The sequence below is a fragment of the Oculina patagonica genome, chromosome 2 (genome assembly GCF_052425735.1).
Source record: "Oculina patagonica isolate OP01 chromosome 2, crgOcupat, whole genome shotgun sequence".
Taxonomy (NCBI): Eukaryota; Metazoa; Cnidaria; class Anthozoa; order Scleractinia; family Oculinidae; genus Oculina; species Oculina patagonica.
This window is the reverse complement of record NC_135759.1, coordinates 37,774,913-37,799,140: the sequence shown is the minus strand read 5'-3', so window position 1 is coordinate 37,799,140 and position 24,228 is coordinate 37,774,913. Positions and strand designations below refer to the sequence as shown.

Below are 24,228 nucleotides of genomic sequence, written 5' to 3'. Positions count from 1 at the left end.
TAGTGTTTGTTGTTAACAGGCCAGCCCAGACTACAGCTACTATGCTTACTGTGTGCTGTGCATGGAAACTCAGATGGAAGAGAATTCTGGACTCTCTGTAGAAATGAGCAAAAGGTTACTGAAAAAGCCTGATGCTACAGTTGATGCAGTGCTTAAGGTAAGACTGATTCATAGCACTTTATGAAACTTAGAAATTCCCCCCATACATTAAATTTATTAAATTTAAAAATATTTGAAATATAGTAATAAACCCGAGAGAAAGAACCTGCATTTACCCAAGTAAGCCTAAACAGGTTCTTACATAAATGGCAATTAGCACAACTTTAGGCTATGTAGGTTCTTAATAGATACTAAAATTTTCTGAAGAAACATTTACATTTAAGTTGCTTAATATAGAATTTTTAGTGGTATTCAGCCTTTTCCTTATATGAAATTTGCATAGTTACTTGTTTTATTTATGTTTATTTGGTTGTATCATCAATAATGTTTTATGATTTTCAACATTAGAGTAATAGATAAGGCTCCTAGGTGTCTTCTAAGAGGATCCAGAGTGTTTTTTTTTTTCTTAAAAAAATGATGGTTATGAGTTCCCAGGATGTTAATTTTATAGTTTAAATTTTTTGTTCTTGGAAATTCTCAAAGTCAGTATTATCTTTATTTTTGTTTCTTTTTTAACATATTTCATTTGTTATAATTTATCTGAAAGAAAGGAATATAAAACTCAAAGTCCTCTCTTAAATTACAAAGAACAAGATTAATCTTTTGGCGCATTAATTTGGGAATATTCTGTAATAAGAATATATTCTAGAATATATTCCGGCTATTCTGCTCCTGGGAGCAGAATAGCTGGAATGGAAATCCAAGTTTTCCGGAATATGAAGAGCAGCCAAACGAACGCTAACTCGCGTTATTTCAATTATTCTTATTCTGGATTGATCCCAAACGAACGTGCCCTTAAAATGTGTTTTATTGATTACAGAAAGTAGCAAAGACAATGAAACTGTCATGGACGCCTCTTCTGTCCAACCTCTCCATCTATCGCTGGGCAAATCAAGCCATGGTATCCGAAGTGGATCATCCCATGCTGCCGCTTATCTGGCAACGCTTCTTTAGTCTTTATCTCCAGAGACCGGTCACTCAACCTGGGTAAGTAGTATCGAGTTTGTGTTGGGAGGTGTGGGGGGGGGGGGGGGTTTTAAAATTAAAAAAAAAAAAAAAAAAAAAATGAAAAAAAAAAAAAAAAAAAAAAAATGTAAAGTGTTTCTTTGGTCTTAAGGCTGACTCAGTTCCCAAATCAAAAATGTTAAAGCTCTTGTGGTACATGTACATGAAAGCAATTTTTCCACATGGTTGTGTTATTTTTATTATTATCACTTGCATGACACTGCCGTGATCTTGTGAGAAATGATATTATGTTGATGATTCGTGGCCCTCCTATCCGAGCCAAAGGCTCATGTATAAAGCGCATGACATTAAATAAAATCAAGTATAAAAACAGTGTACAATTGTACTAGTAGTTGTGCGCTAATTTCACCCCCAATTTCTTGAAGCAATTGTCGTTTCCCCTGGAGGTTTAAGAAATGGGGATTCTTCTGTATTATGAGGACAGTAGCCAATCATCAAACCTCTGGTAGAAGTTAACCATTACATCACCTCCCCTTGTAACTAAATACTAGAAAATGTACTATTTTAACTGAACATCACATCTGTCTTTTTCTTCTTTAAAGACTTGCTCAGCGGTCAGGTGTGGGTTATCGTTTCTTTGAGTGCCAAGGTTATGGCTCCATGTTGAAGAAAATGAAGCAGAGACTACAGGCCACGGCCGAGCACCACAGAAATAAATCAGTGGAGACTGGGGCAGATCACGATGCAGTGACTGATGGCGACAGTGACATTAGCAAGCAGTTCGAGCACACAAGAGCTTTGCATGAAAAACTGTCAGGGTATGTTGTTCTGAAGCTACAGTAAATTTTGGAAAAAAATAGGCTACTGACGTGATCAGGGTGTAGTGTTGTCAATGCACATTCTCCAAGGGGAGAGTTGGTGTGTGTTTGGGAGTAGGTGCGATAGACAAGGAAATGATACCCAAGTATAAAAGGATCAGATTGTAGTGAAGGGGGTCAGGCAGGGGTTGAGAGATTTCAGTATTTTAGGGGTCATAGACTTTTACCATCGGTATTTTCTGGGATTAGACATGTCCTTAGCTTTGAGGTACGTTTTGGTGTCATCCTGCTTCGTTCCATTTCTCATTTTTCTTAAGTTCACTCTCTGGAGGTGTTCAATGCGATTGTAATGTATGGAGTATTTGAAAACTAGAACCAACATAGCAATTTAACCTTCTATTTTGGAGATGGGTAGCATCTTTACCTAATGTTATAGCGACGCAATCTTGTGGAACAGTATTCCTTCCAACGTAAGACAAGCAAAGTCCCTTGGGCAATTAAAAGGTTTACTAAAACAAGTACTTTAAGGCACGGCATTCGTGGAAAGCAGTTTTTTCTTTATAATAGTTAAGAGCAGTTTTCAATCGAGTGTCGTAAAACCAAAACCAAAGTAATTACTCTGGCCAATCACAAAGGACACAGACAATTCAGTAAACCAATCAAAATTCGAAGCAAATACATGTAGCTGGCACGAAGCGCGGGAAAACGTGCGCGAGCGAGTCACAATTGGTTTTTGTTTTAGTTCTTATTGGCTGAGAAAGTGGCGCGAGATTTTTAAGCCAATTACTAAGCGTAGTAATGCAAAACCAATGCAAACGCAATTCACTTTCGACACTCAAGTGAAAACCGCTCTATCACTAGAATTTAAGTATTTATGTAAAATAGGATTAATTGCAGTATTTTTAGCTGATGATTTGACCGTGTAGAAATAAAGATTACCTACCTATCTACCCACCTACCTCTGTGAAGGTCATACAATGGTCGTGGATTTTAACACTTGTAAGGTTCTGTGTGTTGTCTTATACTACATTCATCCTGTTTGTTTCTCACTGCAGGTTTTATCAGACTCTTGTTCTGTGGCTTGATGAACCCAGACTTCATGATCCCAGCCTCTATTTACCATCATTACCTCCTCCTTACGATCCAGCGAGACTGGAAACATTGCTCAAACCTGAACTGGTATGTGTCCGTACAAGCATCTTTTTAATGCAAGAAATCAAAACAAAATGTAAGCACGCAAAGATTTTGCCAACTTGTATTGTCCTGTTGTAGGCACACAAAAGCAAAAGAAGAATCTTTTTTATTTAACTCCAGCAATTACATTCGGGGTATCTATTTACACTAAGGGCTTAGGTTATTATATACCGTATTTATTTGATTAAGCGCCCTGGGCGCTTATTTTATTTTTGGACCTTGAGAGTGGGCGCTAATTCGAGGTTGAGCGCTTATTAAATTTTTACCATTTTCAACAAGTAGTAAGTTTATTTGGCAATAAAACAAAAAATAATAACAAAACATGAAGATATACCAAAGCAGAATTTTAACTGTTCATTGAAAGTTTCTGTGAAATACAAATAAAACTCGGTCTTCGGGGAAGACTTTTAGTAGTGTACTTACTCAATTTCAACTCCATTTCGATATAATTGTCTCTGAAGCCAATTAGCGAACTCTCTGGTGCTGTCTCCTCGATGTCATGTTTTTTTTTTGGGGGGGGGGGGGAGGGCGCTTATTAACTTTTTCTACCTTCAGGGTGGGTGCTTATTCGAGGTGGGCGCTTATTCGAGGTTGGGCGCTTAATCGAATAAATACGGTAATTTCTATTTTAAAATCTATACTTTGGCAGTGCTGAGATTGTGTTATGCACCTTTCATCATGAAAAAAAAACTGCTTGTTTTCACATCAGACCATTGTTAATACAGGGTTAGGGTTATTTACTATTAAACTTGTTGGGATTTTTCCAGGAACCTTGGAATGACTTGCTTTTCATGAAGAAGATTGATATGGAAATAACTGAGTCTGTACGTTGCTGGGTGAAGCACTCACTGGGACCTCAGAAGAAACCTGCTGAGGGTAAAATGACAGGACAGTGGAATGACAGGAGCCCTGAAACAGGTGAAACTACATCTAACAGCAACGAACAACAGGAAAATGATTCAGATTTGTTCAGTTGATAAAATTTTCACTTTATCACTCTACTATTACGCCATTTTACCATATAAGGTCAAGAGAAAGCGCGAAATATGAGCCGGTAACACAATCAATCAATTTATTAACGTCATGGTGCGGGATTGGGTTGCCCTCTCTATCTGAGCCAGAGGCTCATGTAAAAAGCGCATGACAAGAACAGGGCAAGATATGGAAGGAAAGCGGACCAACAAAATAGCAGGACTAAATGATCCAAACTTTGAACTGTTTACGTCCTTTAGGCTCGCTTTTGAAGCGACGAACTTACTTGAATAATAAATCCCTTATTCGATGGTTTAACATATATTTCGCGCAAACATTTTGCTCATTGCGCCTATGGGGTGTGGAAAAATACTACGCAACTTGCAAAATATCCGTGCGTATGATATGTTAAGCCATCGAATAAGGTGTATTTATTTTCTGCCATAAAAAGTCGGTACTTGTTTCCAGTTTCTGTTGCATGAAGCGGCTGAGAGTGTTGATATCCCCACTGGATGTGATTCTAATCCATCGCAGTTCACTCCCGAACGCTATCAGCTCGCCCAAATAGCTTAAAGATCCTGGAACTCTTGTCCAGCTGGCACTGTGCCACACGCTGAACCTTTTTAACATGGACACCAAAGAGACATAGCTGTTTATGTAAATTCTGGTTTCTACTGTCCATTATATAGGGGTGTCGGTATTATGGGAGGTGTTTGTAAGGAGAAGTTTGAGCCTCATCAAGACGATATCCCTGCATCAAAACTGATTACTTTCTAAATTCTCATCACCTGTCTGTTTGGCAACTTGACAATGTGTGGAGAGAAATCAGGCATTGATCAGTTTGAGCCCAACTCAGGCAGTTTTCAATTAAAAACATAAATTACTATATTTAGAGAGAAAGCCACACCAGCTCTTGCTGGATTTCATGCGGGTTCTTTACAGTCCCAGCCTTAAATACATTTACAAAATGTTGATTTCTAAATAAGATAAGATAAGATAAGATAACTTTATTTATACACGGTTTTTCCATCAGTCAATTAAGTTACTGGACTATCTACCTATCTAACTAACTACAAAAATTTAATAACAACAAATTCAAAATAACAAAAGAAAAGTCTGCTTTTCATGGAGGCCGTGTCTAAAATTTACTTAAAATTTAGATATTACTTTAAACTGTGCCGACTTAATTAAGATTTGAAATCGGCCAGTGAAGATGCTTGTCTTAGGTCTACAGGTAAGTTGTTCCACAACTGAGCTCCACTGTACGAAAAACTTTTCTTGAGATAATCAGTTCGAGGTTGTGGAAGAACTAATTTGTTTTCGGTATTCCTTAAACGATAAGTGTCGAGTAAAGGAAACTGGGACGGGATTGAAATTCTTAAAGTTTGAATAGGAGACGCTATTAATGTCATTGCAGTGATCTATTTGTGTAGTTTAATGATTAGCACTGCAACTATTATGGTGCCGACATCATGACGAGTTTCTGTTTCTTTTTAAGCTGCCTCAAGGATTATCAGAAGAATGAAAACACATCCTGCACCCCTCCCCCCTCCCCCTGTAAAAAGATTAGAACCCATCCTACCCCCCATGACAGATGCGACACTTATGAACAAGCAGAAACTACTCCACATCGTCTACGGTCAGCTACAGGGAATTGTTACTCATGCAAGGTTTGTAAAATATACCATGTTAGGTTCTGTTATTCATCGTCATGAGTAAACTACCTTATTATAGGAAATTAACGCTCGTGTTAATTAAGGTATTGGAAATTAACGCGCCTTAAATTAACACGTAGGGAAGCAAAAATAACTTCCAAATAAAGGAAATTAACACGACAAAGGGGCTTAAATTTCAAAATGAAGGAAATTAACGCGACCAAACAAAGAAATGGAACTAACAACATCCAAAACCTAAACAGAAGTACATAATCTAGATTATGTACTTCTGACCTAAACGAATCTCGCTAAGTGACTTCGAGCGTTCTTTTCAGCGCCAACGATACCCAAAACGTAAACTGTTCACAACTGAACACAAATGTCTGTGAAAATGTTTTCCCTAAACGCTCCACTAAATTAGGGGCGCGGAAATTAACGCTCACAGAAATTAACGCGAATTTTTCATATTCGCGTTAATTTCATGACGCGTTAATTTCCTATAATAAGGTATGTTCTGTGCAAAAGCAAGAACATGCTGTAAACGTCTAGGTGAAATTCAAAAATTATGACCTCATTTCATATAGAAGCCTTTCTGTTCCGTCAATGTCTCGCATACTACTTGCCTCGCACTAACGGTTGTTTCTGCCAGCTTGTTTGTTATGCGCAACTCTCATTATGTCTTTCATCTTTATAATTAAGCTTTTTCCTTCTATGTTTCATATCTGCATCTAAACTTATTTTGTTATTCTTTCATTAAACAGGAAGTTTTGTGGTCTTGTTGGACATCACGTTTCGTTAGACATTGAGTATATTGAGTTAATACCCAAAATGTACTCGAATGAGATGTCCCAGGTAAAGTTTTAGGATTTTTTTGTCGAGCATTTTTTACACAAGCCCCAGACAGGGAAGATTGGGCAACCACTCTGTACGCCCATTGACTTAAAATAAAGTATTCTACTTCTATTCCATTTTGTTTTGAACTGTAGAAAGTCTACAAAGTTCTGAGGTAATTCAAACCTCAGTGATGGTTTTCTTCAAAAAAGTGATAAAATGCAAGGTCATTAAAAAAAAATAGTATGACTTTATTAAGTGTTGGTGGATTTAGCATTACCGTTCTTATTGTGGTCACTATAAATGAATAAAAAAAATATTGCAGATTTGAATCCATTGCCTTAAACCATTCGGCCACGCCGCACCGGAAAAGAACGCCCAGCATGGACACCAGTTAAAGTTTAACATTCTATTCCTGCAGAAAATCCTCAGGATTGTAGTATAATTGCACCGAATATTCAGAATTCATTCGTATAAATCTGTGTGATTTATTTTCTTTGGCTGCAGATTGTAGTACAAGTCCCTTGCAGCAGTAATTTTAGAAATCAGTGCCGCGGACCCGCCACTCTCACTATCAAGGTAATGACATCTACTGATCTTCAGGATCAGACCAAGATTGATATTTCAAATCTCCTTACGTATTCCTTTATATTTTTTACGATATGAGTACTGAGAATTTGGTGTATCAGTTGTCCATCTGATGATGTATTGATTTAACGTGAGAAGAAAATAGATATTGGTTACCTTTGAGAATTACCGTAACATTCCAATAATAAGCCATCCCCCGAAAATAAGCTCCCCGAATCTTCCCCCGAAAATAAGAGCTTATATTTAATTATAATTCTTAAGGAAACTATAACTTCTCTCTTTACAACCATTTTCGTAAGCGACCAACTCCAGTCATGACCACAACACCATTATGAAACCCCGTTTGAATTGTCACTCAAACTTTATGATTTCTAGTAACCGACTGCGATCACCTTTGGGAATTACCAACTGGTCTTTTACTTTGTTTTTTTCTCTTGTAAATGACCGCTCAAAGATTCTGACTCATTAGTCAACAGTTGAATCAAAGTGTACAGTACTTGATCAAATTTGCCGTACTATAATATTGCCTAATAATATTTGTTGATAAAGATCTCAAATTAAAAGTTAAAGATAATTTATGCCCGTGGCGGGGATTTACGGCCGGGGAAGGTAGAAAAAAATTTTCCTACAGGCACTCGTAAGAGACCACGTCTATTATTTCAGCGAATTCCCGAGGTACTTGCTTATGACGGCTTTAACTGTACTTTTTGAATTTTATTTGTAACAGTTTCTCGCTAAACATCCCAACGAGGTTGCAATCAGAAAGGTTGCTGACAATCGTCGTGAACAGGAGCAAGTTGTTCAAAACTTTATTCAGCCATGCCCTTCAAACTTGTGCGAGGCTGCCGCGTATATTGAAAGCATTATCACGTAAGTATGGTTGCAGTAAATGATATCTGTCGTATGTATCATTTGTCCGACATTTCACCAATACTGGTTTGATGTTGGTTAAGTTCGATGATGGTTCAACATAGATGCAACATTAAGCAATTATTGGATGAGGTTGAGCATGATATCTTGAATTATCAAAACTGAGGTCTGTGTTATCTGGCTGATACGTGAGCCTATTTTGTTTCTGGAACTCATTTCAAATGTAACATGGATCAGTATTTTCCCATTTCCAAGACTTTGACAACATTTTGCTAATAGCAATATGATACTCTTCTCATATTCATAACTCTCTTCTTATTTAGATCTGGCATCCTATCAAGAAATCTTATTCAAAATCAAATTCAAATCTCTCTCTTTTCTTCCAGCTCATTAGTAAACAAAGCAAAATCTTCTTCAGAGAGGAGAGTACAAGGTACTGTAATGATCTGTTGATATGAATTTTGCATTTTTTTGGACTTGGTACTAGATGAGCAACTCAAAAAAGGGTAAGCCTCGAGCCAAGCGGCCCATACTACCTGGGCGGAGAGAGGCACTATGAGAATAATGTGTCTTGCCCAAGAACGCAACACAGTGACCCCCGGCCGGGGCTCGAACCCAGACCACTCAATCAGGAGTCCAGCGCGCTAACCGTTAGGCCATCACACCTCCTACAGATGAGCAACTAAGTAGAGGATAACTAGTAAAGAACATGACAGGGTACAACAGTCTACTGCATGACATGTTTTATTGTATCTTACGTTAATTTTAGAAATTCTTAGTGACATTGGCACAGCGTTGTTTTATCACGTTACCGGAGCAATGGACGAGAATGTGATGAATTACCAACCAACTGTGCAGTTCTTTACATCCTGTATTGAGATACTAGGAAAGGTCAGTAGTCATCTTAGGTACACTGTACCACTGCCACTCGGTGAAATTTTGTTAACAGTGAATCAAAGCAACTTGCTGGCCAGAGCACACGAGTTTTGTATACCGTACAATTCCGCTTTTAAGCCCCCCTGGTTATAGGCCCACCTACTTGTTGACAAAAAATACATCCGATTAAAAGCCCCCCGGACATAAGCCCACCTTTCCCAAAATCGTTCCAAATTTCGAAATGAATTTGATTTATTATGAGTTTCTAAAGCTTATTTTAAAACCAGTTAACGAAAAACGTTTTTCAATCAAGTTTTTTTATTCCGCTTATTAATCAAACAGTTTATTATTTGCTTGCTGCAATTTTTATTTTTAGGAGTTTATAATGAATGTTTCCAATCAAACAATTCATTAGTTGCTTGTTGTTATTTTATTTAATTCAGGAGTTTACAATGAACAACTCCAACCAAACAACTTATTATTTGCTTGCTATAATTTTTATTTTTCAGGAGTTTATAATGAACAACCCCAGTCAAACAGAACAGCTTCTGTCCGCCATTTTAGAACATTCTTCAGTGTCAATGCTGCTAGTCACCTTTTTCAGTCCCAATGACAATCCTGACTCATTCACTGCCATGTACCGACGAATACTGGAATCTACTGACGAGGATCTTGTCTTCTCTCTGCTCACTAAAGTAAACTTGCCAACTCTTTTAAAGGGACTCTGTTACGGAGATTTAGCAGATTTTTGGTCTAAACTGTTCTGAAATTAGTGGAAGGCAACTTAACCCATAAAAAACATTATCTTTGAACATCTAAAGGAAGCTATAACCTTACTTTGCGGATAGAAATCAAACTACAGCTATAAATATCAATTTTTTGAAGATGCGCGGAAACAATTTGAAAACGTTAGCCTTAAGTTTTCAAATTGCAATCCATTTCCATCCTAGCCATCCACAGCCAAAGATGCTAGTTAACAGTTTCAGTGCTCTTATATAGCAATTTTTAATAAAAATGGGCTATTATTTTTAGGTTTCCTGTAACACAAATATAAAATTTGGCGGCTTCAAAATCTGGTAAAATCCGTGACATGGTCCCTTTAAACTTCTTTTTGGCCATGTTACAGTCGTTAAAAAGTTAAAGGAGCGAGATTTTTTGTAACTTTGGTTTTTCTTAATAAGCCTGATTGAAATACCTTGGCACTGTCTTAACTTATCAACAAGTTCCAGGTCTTTCTTATTGTTGTACTTATTGTTGCAGAGAGTTTCAACCATGCACCTATGCATGCATTGTCTTTCAACGACGGTCACCTCTCCACAGGATAGCCGGTGGAAACAGTTTCAACTCTACTTTAGGAAAGAGACTGTCAGCCGTAAATCCCAGACACGACCTAATATTAGTTTTGTAGGGATGAAGGCTAATTCTGGCTGCGGGCGCCACAAAAACAAAAACGATTTATGTCGAAGGCTCAGTCTCGGCGTTTGAATGATAATTTTGTCCCAATAGGTTACCACATGTGTTTATTCCTTTGTAGTTTGAGTTACAAAAGTGGTTCTCGTCACCAAACAGCAATCTCATGGAAAGATCAGCTTTAACTTGTGCTGTGTTTGATGCACTTAACACTGTTGGCTATGAACCTGCTAGTAACAAGAGAGCACTTCTCGATGTGAGTTCGCTTTGATACCGTTATCGCTGTGCTTTTGTGTTTTTGAATTTTGTGTTATGTCCAAACTATCTAGCTATTGTCCTAACTGACTGACTGTCTGTCTATCTGTCCAACTGACAGACCAACCAACCGACTGACCAACCGACTGTCTGTCCATTCGACCAGCTAACCGACCGACCAACCAAACATAACCGACTGACAGGCTTGTGGATAAGTTGATACTCTTACATGCTTGCCGGACTGTGTGACAGACTGACCTATTTTTAACTAATTATTTACATTTTTACTTTATTTATCGATCTTCTTACTGACTGATTGACTGACTGACTGACTGACTGACTGACTGATTGATTGATTGTTTGATTGATTGATTGCATGATCGATTGACTGACTGACTGATCGAACGATCGATCAATTGACTGACTGACTGACTGACTGATTGATTGATTGATTGATTGATTGATTGATTGATTGATTAATTGATATCCAGGTGTACCTTCGCCACTTGTCTATTGTCCTGATGTACAATTTTCCTGAACAGTACAGTGATGCACTCAGGCTTCTGTGTGAAGGTGAGTAGAACACAATTACTGTTCTATTGAAAACTCTACAGTCTTTGACATTTGATCTGTAGCGCAGTCAAACCTAGCTTTACAGACAGCTTCTTAATACTGACACTTTCTGAAACTGTCATGCGCTGAGAAATAGAGAAATCGGGGTAAAATTACAGAGAAGTACTACCCAACGGAAACATAAATTGGTTCGAATAATCGAAAGTCTCGAGAACGGAGGGCTCGGGAAATCAGGATTTTAACGATTATTCCTTGAACGTCACAAATGCACCCTCAGGATACGTCACAAATAAACCTGGAATATTCTGTATTTTGTTAATAAGTCTGTTTTTCTTTTCCTTGTCAGGTTCCAGTAAGCGTACCCTTTGTCTTGATGTATGGAGCACGTTTCTGTCCTGCATTGGCTGTGTTCCCACAAATGAAACTGAAAAACAGACTGTATCAAAGGAAGTGTTAGGAGATGAGCAGGTTAATATTTATTTTAATCTTAACCATCCGCATTCCATCGTTGTTTATTATTTCCTCGTTGGCATTTTGCTTCTTTGAGGTTTTTTCTGTCGAACGTTACTTTGTTAGCCGCAAAAATGGTTTCTTCATCTGGTTAACTTGTTAAAACTGCTGTTGGTGTCCATACAGGGGGCTTCGTCTTCTGAGAAGGGCTGTTGTCAATTTTCTTCTTTCTCACATTATTGTTTTGTTATATTTATTAGGTTCTAGAAACACTTGACTGGCTCACCAAGTACTTCAGTGGTCAGCGGGCTGAACTGGGAGGTCACGTGACTGGTGGCCTCTACACCATGTGGAGGCCGTACATCAAGCAGCTATCGTTTCTCCTCGGTTTCATGTGTCAACAGATTGTCGTTAGAAGAGCTGCAGTTGTCTTTGCTAACAGGGGCCAAGGTCTAGATGAAGGTAAGGTGCCTTTGGTTTAGACCCTTGCATATGAGGAGCCTAGTGTATGCCTGGGAGTCGGTACCCTTGATTAACTTTTACCGTATTTTTATTGGCCAAAATAGGTCCCGTGCAGCTTAGGTATCTTGTGAATTATGTGCCATATAATTCAGAAGGAGTTAGTTCGAGAGGCTTAGCCAGATAGAAAAGTTTGGTACTTGTCATGTTCAGTCTAGTGCTCTGGATGTTTACTCTCTGCTGAGAATCGTCCCCAGAGGCCGTGATCCTTCTGGTCTGCGCCAGGGATCGGGACTTCTGGGCTAACCTGAAAGCCCGTCACAAGGGGATGGAATCTGATTGGCCGTTGAAAACTTGTTCCTTTCACCACAATCTTCGGCGCACGCACATAATCAAACCGGAACCAGAATTTCCTGGTTCCGGTTTTGGATTAACCCAGAGCCGTTGAGTTTCCCGACCGCTGGTCAAAAGGAACGCAAACTCTGGGAACGAGATTAAAGAATTTGGTGTACACGAGGTAGCCTTCGTAGCTGTGCGGTTTTGTTGGGGTTTAAAGCGCACACAAGCTTCGCCGCTCGTTGTCGTGACTTTGCCGCTATTGCTTGTGTGCGCTTTAAACCCCAACAAAACCGCCAGCTACGCAGGCCATACACGAAGGCAATGTCGCCAAGTTGATGATCTACTTAATGCTTATCGCCTAGTAAATAATAAAGAAGGTAAATTTTAAGCTCGATCTTAAAATTTACCATCTTTATTATATTCTACACAACTGTTGATTTCAACATTGCTGATCCTAGCAGTATGCAGGACGTGTATCACATATCAACCTAGTAAATGGCCCAGCTCACAACGAGTCTCTCATATCTCAGTTGGTTAGCTATAGAGCGCCCAACTGGTATCTGGGAGGCCATGGGTTAGTTCCCGTCGGGGACTCAGAATTTTCCTTGTCCCGTGCTCGTGTCATTGTTGAACAATTCATCTTCATTACTCATTGCCTGTCTGCTTGACAATGTATTGGCACAGTAAGGAGACATTCGCTCTTGGTCACTTTAAGTAAAGAGATCTCATTATTGTGTTTTGCTGCATTGTGTCTGTAGTGTTAACAGAGCTTTGGACGCTGATCTGTCGTGTGTTTGAACCGTGGATTTGCTCGCAAGAGTCTCCTATTCCAGGGTAAGATTTGCACACACACAAGCAGTATCTCTTTCAGTTTTGTCTATATTCCTAATAATAAACCTTAATGGACATTGTGATTGCTTAAAGCTATTGAGCAATCAAAGGAATTGTAAAGGATAAAAATCCGAGACTGAGAAGTGACTTGTACCTTTGATATCCCTGCTACTGGCGCGATGTTTTATCAATTGAACAGTAAATACGAGTGCGTTCAGCTCGTGGCAAACTCAAAGGTTGAGCAAGCTATAGCCGCTAACTGCCACTGTCTTTCAATGAGTCAGCTAAGAATGCCTCACGTGTCAGCAGCTTTCCCACACTTATGTAGTGTCAGAGCTTTTCATTATGCCAAAGTTCCCGCTGATTGTTAGAAATCTATTTTATACTCACAAGAAATGTTGGTATTGGACAATAGAACACCTTAAGATTGTTTTTATCAAGTTCGATTGAACCTGTTTTACCTGTTGCACAGAAATGTTCCAGTGGCTCCCTGGAATGAGAGTGAAGTTCCTCAAGCATCAGACATGATCACCTTGTTTACTGATACATTGAACTGCCTGCAAACGCATTTAAATGGTAAGATTCGGGCGAGATGAGGCTATTCAATTGTAAAGAAACAATAAAGTAAAAGCTTTGCCCCTTGCCTTCCTTTTCAACGGATTAAAACTCAAATTGTACATTAAAAAAATAGTTTTATGAATCCCAGACTACAACACGGCGGCGTACATCCCTTTGCGGTAGTTAAAAGTTCGTATTTGCATCAATTTTTTTTCGAAACAGTTTACCATTTTCTTCAGACTTGGACCTGTCTGAAAACACTTATAATTCTTTTGGAACTCAGCTTTTCACCCGTGACTTGCTCTTAGGCTACATGTTCGAAGGTTCGTTTCTCACTTAGGTCAAACGTATTACCACTAACGTTCAATAGGAAGCCTGTACCACTCAAATGTAACGCTTTACCAACTCATATAACAGTGTAATTTTATTTCTCGTCAGCTCCATACAGCGGTACATCAATGATGAACATGTTCTGGAGTTTTTTCGTGTCGTCGCTAGCCAAGGAAGGAATACCTGATTATGTTCTGCGAGTGTATCGCTCCAAGTTCTTTCTCCTTCCATGGCAGAGCTTTCTACCGACACTGCACAACATGGAACTAATGCAAGAGGTTTGTTAAAGCTTTGTTACCTCAATTTCTCTTTACTTGCCTTCATATATTTCTTACAGTAACAGAAGAATTGGGAGAATTTGTATAATCATCAAGTCCGACGGCAACGTTTTGACGTACTTTAAATCATTCAAACCTTTCGTAATGTTCTCTTTTGTTTCTCTTTTTTGTTAGTTGTTTGGTGTGTGCAAGAACAGCTTTAGGTTCCTTGGACTTGTGTTTCCTCTTATAGACTGGAATAAAATCATCTCTGTCTACTGGTAAGTCAGCCTTGTTTGAAGCCGTTTTTTGGACTGACACGTAAAATAATGGTTGACAAGTAGACTGTATTGTTACTGTTGCGGAAATGTATACTCGTAAGCTTTTGATCTCCTTCCCCTTTTTGTTCATTTTTTTCTCAGTAATTAACTCAGCAAAATCAATGTAAATTCTAAATTAAAGCGTAGCACCATGCTAGTACAGAGGTAGTAATATCTAGATCCACATGTAATTTAGAAATGTCAGAACAGAGCGTTACTACAGAACCGGGTTAACACTTCCCGGTACAAGGCGAGAACTAGCAATGAATGCAACTCATACAGCTGCTGTCACCTTACACTTTTTTACGCGAACTATAAACTTTACTTGCCGGGGTCATAAAAGGTATTTGTAGAAAATTGTGTTGTCAAAACCACCTTAATACCGGGCAAGAATATACTGCATTAGGAAGGAAAATGTTTGTGTGTACTTTTGTTAGGATGCACTTATGTTGTGCCCGTTTTTGCATCACCAAAGTCAGAGCATATGTTCATTTATTTCCCTACTTCCATTAAAGTGAGTTCAGCAGAGGTTTTTGTTGAACAAGAAAGAAGCTAAAATTAATGGAGATTTTTATGAGAAGGCACATTCTGGCCAATGATTTGACGTTATTTCTGCCGTGTTTTCATTCCTTCTTTTAGTGAAAGTCAAACAGCTGAGGGTGTGGCTCGTCTCCATTCATCTTTGTTTCATCTTCTTGTCATGTTTTCTAACGAGAAGAGCATCATGACTGTACAGGTAACTGAATTGATTTGTAAGGAAATAAATATTTCCATCACCTGGCATTGACCGAGTCTACTGTTTCAAGAAAGTCGTTTCCAAGAAAGTCGCGGTCTCCTGATGACGTCATCCTGATATGAGAATGTTCAGAGGACCGTCGAGTACTGACGCTAATGCTTTGTGTCTCGCACGTATAGTTTCGCGCGTGTCATGCCCGCGAGTTCGTTCACACGACAACGGCTTAAGAAGCTCAGAATATACTGTTCTATAAAAGAGCAATTTGCAATAGTCATTCCTCTCCAAGCAGCAAGGCACCTCACGATAACAAATTTCCCTTCTCGTAAATGACTTACGACGTTGGATTATTTTCCATTTCATTTTTTTTTTTTCACAGGGTTCTAAGATGCCCGAGCTACTTGACAATGCGCTAGCATTTCCTTGGCATTACCTCGATGGCAGGTTGGTCTCTGCAACAGAGCTTGACTGATTGTTTTTAATTTATATATCAAAAGAGTTGCGCCACACTTTCTCGTCTCCGTGACGATGCATTTTTAAATTCTGACAATTGAGATAAAAAAGGATTTTGTAATAATATTTTGAGTTTGTGACTGGAAATTGTTAATCGCTAATGGAGTCATTCTTGGTAAGTTTAATCTTGTACTTCCCATCTTCCTTTTCACTCCACTGACTAATTACGTTGTTTTTCGATTAAATCAACCACGCACAACGAAAACAGAAAATCAAAAAGAATGATATTATTAAATACTGACATACTTTATATTTTGTAGATCTTTTGAGCAAGTTGTCTCGTGGCAAGTTAATAATGGTACAGCAGCGTTAGTGCTTGAGGAGAAATCACCCATCTGGTACGCCTTGAGGTATGTAATATAAACAACCACAGCGCTTTGTACAAAATCATCTGCTAGGTCAGCAGGTAGCGTTGTTTTTAAGGTTTGTCCTTGCAGCACGGTTCGTCTTAGCTGTTAGTGATAGTTTGAAGTAGACATCAGCAATATTGGATTTTATAAAAGCTTGCATGCCGCAAAAAAAGAACGCTATGGTTATATGTTGAGAGAGAAGCGAAATTAAGATCCTGTTAAATCGATTGTGGGGGTTTTACATATAAGATGTTCAAATTATTTTCCCTTAGTATAATGTGCTTTTTTAACTCTAAGCTTCTGGAACTACAACCAAAATAGTTAAACTTTGCAAAACCGCACAAGACAAACGACAGGAACAGCCATTTGAAAGAGAAGTTGACTAAAAATAGCGAAGAAGGAAGTAGATTACTAAATAAACATACTTGAAATTGCCTTAATTTCCATAACACTTCTGCAAGAAAAAAATTGTTTCTGGCTTCTGTCATTTAGTTCAATTTTAATAGTTTTCATACCACACACTGAATGACGATTTCCTGCAGATAGTTTATGTCGGTTTGAGCAACCCAGAGACACTACAGTACTTGTACCCTGTCTTGACTAAGTTTATTCTTTCAAATCAGCTTCTCATCAAGTAATTTTTCACTTCAGGTTAATCAGAGCTGCCGCAGGAATCGTAGTCTCTGAGGATGGTTCCATGCAACCTACGCGTCCAGTAAGTAGAAATTAAAATGTTCTTGCTTTGTTGTTGGAAGGTTTTCTTAAGCACTATCGCACTGAAAATAAAAGTAAAATAATCTAAGAGACCATCACTAATATTATTTAACCAATCAGCTGTCAGAGGCAGACAAGTTACCAGCAACAAGCACGGGGAAACGTAGGTCTAAGGTCTCTTTTGGGTCTTAGTCCCACAGTAACGAATGAATTAAAATTATCTTTCTATAACCTAATGCTATACTTTCTCTTTTTCCAGGACACTGCAGTGAAGCGAGCCTCCTACGTGCGCTGTGTAGCAAGTCTTCTGTCCAAGTGTTCAATGAACACGAAGCTCAAAGCCAAATCTTACGGTCCTGTCATCTTGTTTGTTCTCAAAGATATTCAGTCTGTTGCTGGGTCAGGTCAGTCAAATGCAAGTTATATTAATCAAATGTCAATTTCTCTCAGCAAGTGCTATTAGAAATACATAGACTTGTAAGGAGAATTTATGTGTTGGTTTTCCCTCAGGTGTGGACCCTGCAAGTACTGCATCAGAAGTGTGTCTGATGATGTCTGAAGCACTCAACCTCTTGAACATCTGCTCTCCCGTGGGGGATGTACTCAGTGTAATATTGGACTTTATATTACAGTTCATCCGGGACTCTTCGTGTACCATGCTCGTCTTAGCCTCCATCCCATCAGCCTGCAGGACCCTCGCTAACATCCAATTCATGGTGTCTGTTGTGGAGACTGGAATCGAGTCATATTTCGCCAAGCATTCGTCTCCAATCTCTTCTGATTCTCAAGCGGAAGCGGACGGAGGCTGGGGACAAGTGGTGCCCAGTGTGGCAGTCCCAGAGCTCGCGCAAGATGAGTTTGTTCAAGGTTGGTTTTTTTTTTTTTTTAATTTTTGCTGAAACTCCCAGAGACGCTTAGCTTGTCCCTCTTAGCCGGCTGAGCCTGAGGCAGGAACAAGTGGCTCTGGTGACACATGATTTGATTGGCTAGATTTTTAACAAAAGAAATTTTAAAAAATCTAGCCAATCAAATCAACCAAGTAAAGCTCTTATAACAAAGGGAATTAAAACGGTTGATTTGATTGGCCAAATTTAAATTTCCTTTGTTGAACATCTACCAATCAAATCATGTGTCCCCACTTGTTCTTCGTTGTCCCAGGCTCAGCCGGCTAAGAGGGACAAGTGACTCGGGGACGAGAATGGGTCGCACGCTACCGTGGGGTGGGGGATTTTACAGAGCTTAAACTTCCAGGAGGTACCGGTAAACTTTTTCGCGATATGTTGAACACATCGGTACCGAGACCAATACAGTACCTCTTTCGGAGCGCATTTTTTAAAATACCGTAATGATTCGATTTAGCGCCCGGGCGCTTATTCGAGACAGGGCGCTTATTCGGGACAGGGCGCTTATTTAATATTTTTGATTTGTTTGTTTGCCTGCCTACCTCCATCCACCGATCTATCGATTGATTGATTGATTGATTGATTGATTGATTGATTGATTGATTGATTGATTGATTGATTTGCTTTTGTGGTATGCTCCAGTTTCTTTTGGGATTCTAAAACGACTTTCAAACTCTCCGAAAAAGAGGCATTTGAATACATGGTGTGTGACACACTACTGTAAACCTTTTTATCCAAGGACACAACCTGCTGTTATTTTCTTTCAGAGTGTATCAAACAAGGCGCTCTACTGACTCTTTACACAAACATTGTCCTCAAGTTGTCCTCGTGTCAGAGCCCCGCTCAGGAGATGAATGTTCTAACTGATATAGTCACGTGGTGCACGCACGTTAAAGTCAGGTAAGAAAGTTACAAAATAGACGGCAACACTGATCCGTAAGGCAGTAAAAGAGACTCGCTAAAGGAGAAGCAAAAGTTGAGTGAATACAGGGTGGAAAATATATGTATTAAACAAAATCTTGTCCGATATTTTGGTTGAGAAAGCAAGCCTTCTTTAGGGGCTACAAGACTTGATGCAGCTCTGCAAAAGATCCATTAAAATAGTTGATAATGTATGCTGATTTTAACAAGTATGGGTGAGTTATTTAGGCGGTGTGAGGGGTGAAATATGACAAGTGCTAGAAACAAAATTGCTGGAGGTTTCTTGGCGAAAGTAGCCTGTAACGTCTATCATTATCTTGTCCCTTGTCCCAAAAACCAGCGCATTTTCAGGCTTACAAGATGCCAGTTTTTCAAGTGTTAACAAAATGGCGGCGCATTTTCGGACTCTCTATCGACCAAACAGAGTAAATGACTGATTTTGAATAGGATGTTCTTAGCGAGCCTTTTAATGACCTTCTTTCTATTTGTTTAGGGGACAAGAGCAGAATCTCCTACCGTTATCTCTTGTTTGAAGCGAAAATTGGTTACATCAGTAATGAATTTTTCTCTCTTTCTTTTCAGGCGCGAATTCGAATCTAAAGTTGTGTTGTTGTGGCACAAGGTCCTTCAGCTGTCTGTAAGACAGGTTTATTATGCGAGTGGACCGTTAAATGACCTCACCAAACAGCTCTCATTCCTAGCGTCAAGTCTACATTCCTTAGGAGAAGATAAAGCCTCCACTGGCCTGTTGGGTGCCATTGGGTTTGGCAAGAAATCTCAGCTTAGCGTACAGTAAGTATGAGCACAGTCAACTGCTATACCGTAAAATCAGTCACTTAAAAGAATAACTTCTTCGTACGAAGCGAAACACTCCCGTTTTCCCGCCAAAATTGAATAGAAACGCCGCGCGAGCCTCAGGGCCGAACGCGGGTGCCGATTGGACACTATTTTGCGCCTTTTTCCTACGTCCCTGTAGCGGAGAGTTTTTGTGCTCCTAAGACTTTCTTCTACAGGCAATATGTACAGTTACAGCAATTTGTGTGATCATTTATTAATGTACCCAAATTCGCAAGTAGCCAATCAGAAGCGCGATCTACTGTCCTGATATCCTACGATATCAAGTCACTGACCCGATATGCCACCATATCACGGTCACTTGAAGTAAAGTAGTGTTACTGTTCGATGAATTGAAAATAGGTTTTACCAATAGAACAGAGCCTTGTTATTAAAATTTAGCGGTGTTAAGCGGTCGTAAAAAAACTTTCCCGGGAAAACTAAACTTAGCTTGAGCGCGCTCCCCGAATTGCGTGATGTTTGCTGACGAGTACTGAGACATTGAGACTGAAAAAATGGAGTTGGAATTTCCAAATTTTTCGCGTAGTTTTGATCTTGAAAATTAAGAGAATGAAACTCTAAACAAACAAGTAAAAAAGGCAGAAGAGGAACTTGGTAATATAATAGTGTTGAAGACCGAGTCAACACAATTTGCAGTACCTACCTTGCAAGCATGGCTCCAACGGAGCGATAAATTAATTTACAATCCTATAGAAAGTACCTAACATATTAAAATGGATATTTTCTGCAATTACTCGGTGATAAAACCAGGTAACTGAGTTCTCATTCCTCTTTTTTGTTTGTCAATTCAGATTCCGGTTCATGTGCAGAGCATTAGAAGCATTTCTTTTGGCGCAGATGCCGTCAAACTCGCTACTGAGACTGGAAGCTAAAGCGCCAGGATATGTTCGTGAACCCAAAAGAGTACGTACATTCTTTTCTGTTGCCAATGAGAACTGTTAAAATCAACTTATGAAACCAAAATTTTCAAAAACAAAATTTTCTTTGATTCTAAGCTCAAAATATTAATTATCCTTATCATATCGTTCTGTAGCTGTTTGCTTTGAGAATTTGGCGGTTTTTCAAAACAAGTAGGCAGCAATAAAGAGGGAAGGGAAAATATGACCTTAATTATAACTGTGTTTGAATGGCTTTTAAAAATCAAGCAAAACGCTTGTAGGGGAATTTGTCGATTTTAACGAGTTTAAATCTAGCAGTTTAACATCAAGATTGCGCAAACTAATTTGGACACACTTTCGTATGACGAGCCGATTTTTCGTTCGTTTGTTCAGCCTGATGGACCGCTTGATTGATTTTGTATTTGTTCTTGTTTTTCCATTTTAGTCCAAACAGTTAGCTCCTGGTGGGCGCATTGTCTCCTCTACTGCTGAAGCTGAACAAGCTCTGAGTAATTTGGAATCTCTTCGTGTTAACAAGCAGTACTCCAGTCTAGCAGAGAATATAATGGAAGCCCATTCGTTCATAGCTAATCCACTGCACTCTCTGATGGAAGCACCGCAGTTTGTAGTAAAGCTTGTCCGACAGCTTTTTCCAAACAACAGAGCATTGGCGATCGTCGCTTAACGAGCAAATGAATTTGTATTATTATAAAATAGATGTATACAAAATTACTTAAATTATACATTTCGAATTATATAAACAATATCCGAGGAAATAACCGGCTTCCATAAACGGGCATAGTCGGACACCCCAACGTATCCCCCCCCCCCCTCCCCTCCCCAAGTATAACAGAGAACGTTTTATATTTATACGGCGTTCCGCTGATTATGAACATTAATAACTAGCATAGGATACAATCAGAGTATGTTTGGCTCGGAGCATATCGTAAGAACGGGTTAATACATTAGCTTTATAACGCTGACTACCAGTTTATTAGCCGTACATTGTAGACGCAAACTTCAAAGGAATTAAAAGACAGTATGAGGGAAGTGTCCTAGGCAGATCGCTCCTTGGCCTCGTCACACAAGCTTTTTTCGTAGAGGAGGAAAAGATTGCGTGACGAGTCTACATAAAACTAGCTTAGGAGAATAAAAAAATTTGGCGTTTTTATTAAATTTACTTCAGATGTCTTTCCTAATGATAGAAAATTAGGTTAAGGCCTATTATTTGTCTGTTGATCACTAAATGGGTATTTTTGCAGGTAGATTGTTATATTGTCGACTTTGAAATGCTCTTGAGCAAGCCTTCGCCCCCCTCTTTTTTCCTCGCTCGTCCGCGTTTTTCGCTCTCCCCCAACTACCGCGCTGGGGTTTACCGGTGTATTTGGCCTGTTAAGTACTGATTTAGTATTTGGGACCAAGAAACGATTATTATGAATCGTACTTTCTTAGGGCAAGAAAGAACGCAACCTAACCGCCAAGTACAATGTATCCCATGTAGTTAGAATACTTTTCTCTCCACAGCATAGAGAATAAACCGCTCGTGCCAGTCAGTAAAATAAAAATCAATGTCTTCTGCCTAGAGTTTATGTGGCTGCAAGCAACGCGGCATATTGTCGACATATTGACGCGAGAGTTTTCGGAGAGCTCGTGCCATCTAGGCCCCGTCCACACTGACCCGGGTAAATTTAAAAACGCATCTTTTTTTCTCCGGTTAGGCCAACCGTCCACACTGAAACGGCGTTTTCGGTCACCGAAAACGGAGCTTTTCAAAAACGCTTACCAATGAGCGTTTGGACTTGGAGCGTGAAATAGTGTATTTTTATTCCTCGCGAAGCGAGGCCGAAGGCCGAGCGTAGCGGGGTGTATAATTTTGTCCCTCAAAGGGCTCAGGCGGGATGAAATCTCGTGTGGAGTTTACGGTCATGTATATATATATATATATATATATATATATATTTGTGAGCTTGGTGTCTGGCGGAAATGACGTCACACGGCCGCCGCGCGCTGGTGGCCTAATGGTAAGGCGTCGAACTTGAAATCAGATCTTCGGGACTGAGGGCGCGGGTTCGAATCCGGCTAGGGTTTTTTTTTTTTTTTTTTCCTTATTTTTTTTGTGGGTTCGAATCCTGAGCCTTTCATTTTTATCGTTTTTCTTTTCGGATTAAAATAACACTGATTTCCACATAATACTCCCTCAACACCTATTCAGGCTATAAACCTTTCATCGCCATCAGGGGCGCGCGGGCGGAGGGTTCGAATCCTCCTGCCGTTCGTTCTTCTTTTTTTCTTAATGCCCTCAAATAAATGTCCAAACTGCGACTATCCAATAATTTGTCGATGATTTTGAAAATAGCCTGCGCTTCCCAACGCTTTATACCTCTTTACGAACCTGAAAGAGCCGCCATCTTCAAAGCGGAGTAGACCCTGGGAACGAGGGTGTCGCGGCCATGCCCGTTACTAATTTTTAACAAATATATCTTCCTGCTTACTGTGGAAAATTGAATATGTACAATGTTCAACTTCAAATAATCCACTCCTTATTTATAACACCACCCCCCCCCCCCCGCCTCCCCAACCCAGAGCTTCGCGAGGCCCTGCGAGTCACGTATTACTAGTATTTTATTGTACATAATTTTAGAGGGCCACTGGTTTGTTAGTATTTTTTATGTTATTTTAGTGCTACCCTCGTTAAATAAAGACTTTACTTTTACTTTTACTTACTAATGAAGCGTATCGTTTTCAAATTTACCCGGGTTAATGTGGAAGGAAAACATTTTACGCGGCGTTTTCAAATTTACCCGGGTCAGTGTGGACGGGGCCCTAGATTGGAAGATTAGATTCCTTCATTCTTCGGCTCTTTTCGGTCACAGATAGCGACCTGACGGGACTGGACACCACGCGAAAAAAAATCCCGGTACTTAAATACTAATTGGGTAGTAAGAATCGAAAAATCTCAGTTCAGGCCTGGATAAGCGCTATAAAAATGTTTATTATTATTATTATTATTATTATTATTATTATTATTATTATTATTATTATTATTATTATTATTATTATTATTATTATTATTATTATTATTATTATTATTATTATTATTATTATTATAGTTCTGCTTTTACTTCGTGAGTCGTTTTAAGTACTTGTTTTACAGACTGGTAGCGTGACAAAAATAAAATGATAATTTATTGCCTTTAATAGCAATAGTTTGAACTCTCGAAACAGGATTTTATTTTTTTTTAGCCAGCTATTTTAAAATAGTTGGCCAAATCACTTTGGTTTAAAATGTAATAAAATTATCATTTATTCAAAAACTCATTAATAATTCATAAAGAAAATACGAAAGAAATTAATGTTTAATGAGTGTCTATATCTGATAAAGACACGGCTCAACTTTGCGTCCAATTTTCTAAGCCAAAATAACCCTAAATCTAACTTTTAGTGCAAGAATGAGTTGATCTGCATCAGAAGATTTTGAAGCCGTTCAAGAAATTCGCAGTTCGTGTTTATCAAGTCTAAAAACTCGCTGCGCCTCGCGTTTTAAACTTGATAAAACCTGCTACTCGTATTGACATCAAAAAACACCTCAAGAAAAGTGTGATCTCTTTGAATTGCCCTAAAATGCTCAATCAGTGGCGATTTATCTGTTCA

General features: G+C 39.0%; 1 protein-coding gene across 1 annotated transcript in view; it reads left to right on the top strand.

Annotated features, from left to right (window-relative positions):
• The window catches only part of LOC144644597 (ectopic P granules protein 5 homolog), a 51,963-nt gene extending 28,033 nt beyond the window's left edge, over positions 1-23,930 (top strand). Inside the window, exons 27-57 of the mRNA XM_078504118.1 lie at positions 20-157; positions 980-1,146; positions 1,728-1,943; positions 2,999-3,122; positions 3,905-4,055; positions 5,608-5,779; positions 6,526-6,616; positions 7,103-7,174; positions 7,911-8,053; positions 8,440-8,486; positions 8,823-8,944; positions 9,439-9,624; positions 10,464-10,595; positions 11,086-11,167; positions 11,514-11,635; positions 11,878-12,079; positions 13,174-13,249; positions 13,719-13,822; positions 14,243-14,412; positions 14,587-14,672; positions 15,351-15,447; positions 15,824-15,888; positions 16,218-16,307; positions 16,959-17,022; positions 17,281-17,425; positions 17,532-17,888; positions 18,691-18,823; positions 19,427-19,636; positions 20,491-20,602; positions 21,023-22,238; positions 23,405-23,930. Coding sequence (XP_078360244.1) covers positions 20-157; positions 980-1,146; positions 1,728-1,943; positions 2,999-3,122; positions 3,905-4,055; positions 5,608-5,779; positions 6,526-6,616; positions 7,103-7,174; positions 7,911-8,053; positions 8,440-8,486; positions 8,823-8,944; positions 9,439-9,624; positions 10,464-10,595; positions 11,086-11,167; positions 11,514-11,635; positions 11,878-12,079; positions 13,174-13,249; positions 13,719-13,822; positions 14,243-14,412; positions 14,587-14,672; positions 15,351-15,447; positions 15,824-15,888; positions 16,218-16,307; positions 16,959-17,022; positions 17,281-17,425; positions 17,532-17,888; positions 18,691-18,823; positions 19,427-19,636; positions 20,491-20,602; positions 21,023-21,262 — 4,116 coding nt within the window. The 3' untranslated portion in view covers positions 21,263-22,238; positions 23,405-23,930. The remainder of the gene's footprint in view (positions 1-19; positions 158-979; positions 1,147-1,727; positions 1,944-2,998; positions 3,123-3,904; positions 4,056-5,607; positions 5,780-6,525; positions 6,617-7,102; positions 7,175-7,910; positions 8,054-8,439; positions 8,487-8,822; positions 8,945-9,438; positions 9,625-10,463; positions 10,596-11,085; positions 11,168-11,513; positions 11,636-11,877; positions 12,080-13,173; positions 13,250-13,718; positions 13,823-14,242; positions 14,413-14,586; positions 14,673-15,350; positions 15,448-15,823; positions 15,889-16,217; positions 16,308-16,958; positions 17,023-17,280; positions 17,426-17,531; positions 17,889-18,690; positions 18,824-19,426; positions 19,637-20,490; positions 20,603-21,022; positions 22,239-23,404) is intronic.
• The last annotated feature ends 298 nt before the right edge of the window (positions 23,931-24,228 follow it).